Source organism: Rutidosis leptorrhynchoides, chromosome 4, assembly GCF_046630445.1.
Source record: "Rutidosis leptorrhynchoides isolate AG116_Rl617_1_P2 chromosome 4, CSIRO_AGI_Rlap_v1, whole genome shotgun sequence".
Classification (NCBI taxonomy): Eukaryota; Viridiplantae; Streptophyta; class Magnoliopsida; order Asterales; family Asteraceae; genus Rutidosis; species Rutidosis leptorrhynchoides.
Genome location: NC_092336.1, coordinates 120,209,740 through 120,216,738, shown reverse-complemented (window position 1 = coordinate 120,216,738; position 6,999 = coordinate 120,209,740). Strand labels below are relative to the sequence as shown.

At 30.6% G+C, this 6,999-nt stretch overlaps 1 protein-coding gene across 1 annotated transcript; it reads left to right on the top strand.

The window, feature by feature from the left end:
* Positions 1-204: 204 nt before the first annotated feature.
* Positions 205-2,278, top strand: LOC139840953 (basic leucine zipper 43-like). The gene is made up of 3 exons (XM_071831194.1): positions 205-687; positions 1,963-2,067; positions 2,264-2,278. Exons 1-3 carry the CDS (start codon positions 205-207, stop codon positions 2,276-2,278), a joined length of 603 nt encoding a protein of 200 aa, XP_071687295.1.
* Positions 2,279-6,999: the final 4,721 nt, after the last annotated feature.

Sequence of the window (6,999 nt, the reverse complement as noted above, 5' to 3'; positions counted from 1 at the left end):
GGTGATAGTAATAAGTATGTGAGTTGGATTTAAAAATTTATACAGTATATATCCGTGCTTTCGTAAGACCACTACACGTGTCTTTTGCTTCATATTAAACACTTTCCATCATCCTATAAAACTCCCCATCTATTCCTTATCGGTTCTCCTCACATTTTAAAACTTTCAAATATATATACCATAGTAGTAATATACTTCATCATAATGATGCAAGAAACATATTACTTACATCAAGGAAATGAATATTTTCCTTCAAACATTATTGCAATCCAATCCAACATTTCTTGTAGTATCGACTTTGAAACAACCATTATGCCGTATAACCATCATCAACCTCAATTATCAAACAACTCGAGTACTTCTGATGAACCTAATGATCAAGGCTGCATAAGCATCATCAATGAGAGAAAGTATAGGCGGATGGTGTCAAACCGGGAGTCCGCTAGGAGGTCAAGGTTAAGGAAACAAAGACAGCTTGAGGAACTTTGTTCCCAAGTGAAGCGGCTCGTGAACGAGAACCATGGGCTCTTGGTAAAAGTTAACCAGCTCTCCGAGTCCCATGAACGAATTATTGAAGAAAATCGTAAGTTAAAGAATGAAAGGTTGGAGCTAAGGAAATTGCTTAGTGATGCTCAACTTGATAACACATATACTACTTTAGGAGATCTTGCTGATGATGGTGATCATGTATATGCATGGTTATGATGATCATGGGTTCAGTAATCCCAAAATTCTAATGTTGCTTAGATTCCTCTATAATGCTTCTTTAATAAAAGCATCATAGGTCACTTTTTATTTTTGTAGAGGAAATTGGAGTGCTATTAATTTTTCAAGAAAATGCATGATTTGTTACTTTATAGGTCAATGCATCTTGTGACTCACAAGCCAATGCACAAATGAAACGTTTCAACTTAAACTTCTAGTAGCTTGTTTATATTGACCTCAATTGTATTGGCGTGGTTTAAATTGAGATTCATATTGAGATCCATACTTTTCCTTCCTAATAATCATAAATTCGAAATCCCAAGAGACGATATGTAAACTATCATGAAAACAATTTTCTTTTCTTTGGCAGGAAACCGAAAATTGTTTAATAAACTAGATTTGTGGTCCACGCTTCGCGGCAGATTAATGTCATTTTAACGCTACTATATCGTTAGACAGTTTTTGGGCTGAAAGTCATCAAAATGTTGTCCACTCTTTCCAGACCATTTACGCAATGCCCAGCAACTGTTATGGTTTGAGGCATCCTTTGTTCATTTTTACACTCTAAATTATTGAGATAAAAAGAACAAATAAATGTTTGAATTTGGTGATAATAAAAGAACAAAAACTACAACTATGTTAGTGTAAACTTTCATAATTCATATTTATAACTTTTACCAACGACAAAAACAAAAATAAATAATTAAAGTTGTACAAAAAAATATTTTAAAGACAAAAAGAAAAAAGTCATTGTTAAGAAATAGGAGTATAAATACTACGCATATTTTTTCAATGAACTTAACTTTTAATTTAATTTCAAATAAGTTAAAATTAAAAATTAAAATTAAGATAATAAGAAATATGTGGTTTTTTTTATCTCGTTTAATGTTTGGGCTTAAGCCCACCAGAAAAGACTTGAAATCTGCTCATTTGTGATAGGGTTTTGGTATAAGTTAATTTTCTTTATCATTATTCAAACACCACACACTTTCCCATTTGCTTTATCCTCTACTAAACTGTATCTGAGTTTATCTTCTTGAATTTTCATCTTCAACGCGTTTTCATCAAAAAAAATTTAATAGTTTCTAACTTGTTTTGTTAGTATATTTTTAGCATAAATAATATCAAATCGAGTTTTATATAAACGATTTTTTATATGTATGCTTTCTCTAACATTCTCGTTCAACAAATCTAGAAAAAATAAACGTCGTTATTAAGAAACTTATATTTTTCTTTTCAAAGTGGTATTTGTAGTAGGTTGATGGTGGTGATGGACGGAGTTCGTGGAAGGGCGATGATGGCGGTGAACGGAATTTCACGATGGTGGTGGTGGAGGTCGATATTAGTTGTAGATCTCTCATCGTAACAATTAGAACCGAAATTTATGTTAAATCAAGACCGGAAACCGCATCGGTCGGAAAAGTTGTTTTGGGTTACAATTTTTTATTTTTTCAGTTTAAGATTAAAAATTTTCAAGTTCATGATCTTGTAAGTTCGTATATTATAGCGATATATGTTTTTATTTTTCAGTTGTTTTTTGTGTTTGTTATATTTTCAGATTTTGCTTAACTAAAAATAAAAAAAAAATTTGTCCTCAGATCTGTTTAGTTCTAGATCCATATTGGCTGGTGTTAGTGGCGACGTGCTCGTAGCAGCGGTATGGTGACGGTGGCGGCGGTGCTGGTGGAGGGGTGGTGGTTGGGTAAGAGGTAAAATAAAAAATAAAAAAAAATGGTGGTGTTGAAGATCTAAAGATGTGAAAGAATATTGTAAACTGTGATCTTGCTTGGCGGCGGTGCTGGTGGAGGGGTGGTGGTTGGGTAAGAGATAAAAATAAAAAAATAAAAAAAAAATGGTGGTGTTGAAGATCTAAAGATGTGAAAGAATATTGTAAACTGTGATCTTGCTTTTGGTTTTTTTTTTCCAACCTCGGGTGTGAAAAGACAAAAGTACCCCTGGTGGCGACATCGTTTTTGCTAGAAGTTGGTGTTAGTGGCGAATTGTTGCCGGAAGTGGCAAGTAGCTGTTGACGGTGGTTTGTTTCAAAAATGGTTGGTGGCGGTGGTGTTTTATGGAGGGTTTTTATAATTGTTTTTGGTGATAAAAATTCTTTATTAGTCTTTGTTAGTTACTGTATTAATTTTAGTATATGATTTTTGTTTTAAGATCTACTCCAATTTATTTATTTATTAGATTGTTTAGAATCGATTAAAGTAGATGTTAATTATTTAGTTAAATTTAAAATCAGAATTCAGAATAAAATCAGAAGATTAAGTAAATTATTCCACACAAAAAAAAAAAAAAAAACCACTGTAGCTACAGTGCGCTACAGTGCGCTACAGTAGCTACAGTGTTTTTTGGAGTATGTGGCGGGTTGTGGTTGGAGGGTGTTGTCCATATTTAGTCTTTGTTAGTTACTGTATTAATTTTAGTATACGATTTTTGTTTTAAGATCTACTCCAATTTATTTATTTATTAGATTGTTTAGAATCGATTAAAGTAGATGTTAATTATTTAGTTAAACTTAAAATCAGAATTCAGAATAAAATCAGAAGATTAAGTAAATTATTTCCAAAAAAAAAAAAAAAACCACTGTAGCTACAGTGCGCTACAGTGCGTTACAGTAGCTACAGTATTTTTTGGGGTATGTGGCGGGTTGTGGTTGGAGGGTGTTGTCCATAATTAGTATATAGTATAGAAGATTAAGTAAATTATTTCCAAAAAAAAAAAACCACTGTAGCTACAGTGCGCTACAGTGCGTTACAGTAGCTACAGTGTTTTTTGGGGTATGTGGCGGGTTGTGGTTGGAGGGTGTTGTCCATAATTAGTATATAGTATAATGATCAAAAGATTAATTGAGTTATAAAAGGATAAATGAAAACAAGATGATGGATGATTTAGATTAGGTCTTTGCATTCTTAAAGCCTCGTTTGGTTAAAAGAATGTTTTCAGAAGACAAGAGTTTAACAAATTGGTGTATACTCACATTTGTATGTGTTAGTTTAAAGTAGTTCTTATGGTGTTTATGTTAGGTGTATCAATGTATTTAGTGACGAATCTAGGATGAAAATTTAATGGAGTCCTAAAAAAGTTTTCAAGACTAGTTATATTTTAATGGTACTTTAGTGGTTTTTTTTTTTTTTTTTTTTGAACAGCTAGCGATTTTTTTGGCATCAGTAGATCATTTCTTTCAACGACCCTCATCATTTGCACGTAACACACACGTTCGGGCGAAAACCCGAACCCGATCGACGGTACCCGGGAACACATCCATTCGGGCAGTGGTTCCGGGTAGGGGCCCGTGAACGAATCCGGTAAAACCTCCCTACAGGGTCAATATATACCACAATTATTGGTGTTCAATTGATTTAAAGAAAATCATGTCATCCCTAAGGATCGAACTCATGACCTCTCCTTATCCCATGACACAAAGTACATGGGGGAACCGTTGGGCTATGCCCGCGAGTTCACTTTAGTGGTTGTTTACTTCCGAAAAAGTATATATTTTAAAAATATATAAGGTTCTATAGTTGAATTTAGTGGTGTTCTGTACAATTTGAAGTATACATTATATAAAATATTTTTTCACTAGTGAGGTCATAAGACCCCACCCGTAAGGTGTAAACTCGCTCCTGAATGTGTTAGTCTAAAGCATTGCCACTTATGATCTCGGTTGTAATACTTGATTATGGTGGTGATAATACCATAAGATTTCAAAAAGTAAAAGAAATGTGTCAAAAGAATTAAAATTTGAAGGAATTTGAATGGAATAATTTCCATGGAATGTTACTGATAATGTATATATAATAATAATAATATAAACTGCAAATTTACATTTTGCATTTCAATTTATGTTTCAGTTTTAAACTCACGTTTCTGCTTTCATTTATGAGATTCAGTTTTCAATTTTGTGTTTCGTGTCTAAGTTTTAATATTACATTTCATTTTCCAGTTTCATATTTCTGCATTTACCTTTGCGTTTCAATTTAATGTTTTAAGTTATTAATTTCGTGTTTTATGTTTTTTAATTTGTCGCTTCAATTTTCAATTTCGCGTTTCTATTTTTAGTTTTGTGTTACAATTTTAGTTTGCATTTCATTTTTCATTTACCAATCTTAGTTTCCGGTTTCATGTTACAATTTCAACTTCGCTTTTAATTTTCAATTTCGCATTTTCAGTTTTCTCTTTTGAATTGCATTTTTTAGTTTCTAGATAAGTTTTTGGTTTCACATTAATGTTTTTAGTTTCCGGTATTGCATTATGGATTCCAGTCTCGCATTTTCTAGATTCGAATTTCAGATACGTATTTCAATTTTCAAATTAGAGAAACTGAACACTGAAATGTCAAACAAAAAACTAAAAGCTGAAATGCAAAACATAAAACTAGAATGCGAAACTTGAAAACTTAAATTCAAATGCGAAAATAAAATACTTAAACGCAAACTATTAATCTTAAACGTGAAACTTAAAATTGTAACGAGAATTTGAAAGCTAAAAACTGAAATGATGAATGTTTAACAAAAAACTGAAATGTGAAATACGAAATTGAAAAATGAAAATGAAAGGTAAACTGAATTGCGAAACGTGAAACGCGAGACATAGATTAATCAACTTAAAAATGAAACACGTAATTGAAAATGAAATGTGAAATTGAAAACTAAAGCACGAAACCGAAATGTAAAATGCAATTTTGAAAACAAACTAAAAACCAAACGCGTAACCTAAAACATAAACACGAAATTGTAAACTGAAACACGTAAACGTGAAATTTTGAGAAAAGATATATTAATTTTAGAATAGTCTTTATGAGATTGAAGCAATCATACTTTTAACGTACTGACAATTTCATAGATGGTGGAACGTAAAAATTACTACGAAATTTAATTCCTTCAAATAATGTGAATCAACCATTTCATAAAATTGAATTCAGCGGAAACCATAAAAATGGGTAGGTGATGGCAATCGTGGATATATCTAGTAAAGAATGGTCAAAAGCAATAGAAGATATAACGTGAGGTTTGGTTTTAAGGTGTGGAGTGAACAGTAGATACGAAGCTGAGTATATAACGACTCTCATTTTTCCATTCTATATTTCTCATTTTTCCATTCATTACTTTTCCTTATTAAATGTCCAATAAAATAATTAAACTTAATAAGTAAACTTTAATCGATAAAGGTTAAGCGTTAAGAATTATAAAATACGATAATTAACTTTGTACAAGTTAATAACAATAATAAGCTAATAAACTTTTGTGAGTAAATAAATAACTATAAAGACTTGTGTATTTAAAATAAATAAACTTGGTGTTATAAAATATCTAGATTGTGTTATAAAATATCTAGATTGGATGTTAATTTTATTATTATTATATTTCTTGCATAGTAATATTTTATACTATAAATAGACATGTATGGTAACCATTTAAGGTGCACCATTTCTCTTGAAATATCAATATCAATATTTCTTCTCTCCTTCTTCTCTCTTTTTCTCTCTTTGTTCTTATAACCATTAAAGGTAGTTATAAGCCTACTGAATTATAACACGTTATCAGCACGAAAAGCTTAGTGTAATTAAAAGATATCTCAAACGATCACGAATCACTAATCAAGGTATGAAATTATTAATAATTTTCAGACTCGAATATATCAAATTTTGGACTACTAACATTTATATTTATGTTATTTAAGTTATATATGGTCGGTTATACCACCTGAATTATATTTCTGTAATCTAACTTTTACTAACTTCACTAACATTTATATTTATGTTATTTAAGTTATATATGGTCGGTTATACCACCTGAATTATATTTCTGTAATCTAACTTTTACTAACTTCACTAACATTTATATTTATGTTATTTAAGTTATATATGGTCGGTTATACCACCTGAATTATATTTTCTGTAATCTAACTCTTATTAACTTCACTAACATTTATATTTATGTTAATAAGACCTCATGATTGTACGCAACACGTCATTTGACAACACGGTACTTTATGTACGCAACACGTCATTTGACAACACGGTACCATGGGTCGAGATTAATTCCGATCAATACGAATACGACGGGGTCTTTATATGTTATCTAACATTTATGATTACTTATGCAATTAATCATTATTTATTTCATGCATACTAATGTTTATTCTTAAATTTATAATTTTAAAAGTTAAAATAAAAAAATAGTTTGTATTTTTATTAAAAGTAAATCTTAAAAGTTAAAATAAGAAAAAGTAGTTTGTACTTTTATTAAAAGTAAATCTTAAAAGTTAAAATACAAAAAGTAGTTT

Excerpts from the sequence above, each read along its gene's own strand:
- LOC139840953 (XM_071831194.1), top strand. The coding sequence starts at position 205 with ATGATGCAAGAAACATATTACTTACATCAAGGAAATGAATATTTTCCT. Across the intron at positions 688-1,962 it reads TTGCTGATGATGGTGATCAT|GTTGATGGTGGTGATGGACG; the intron begins GTATATGCATGG and ends TATTTGTAGTAG.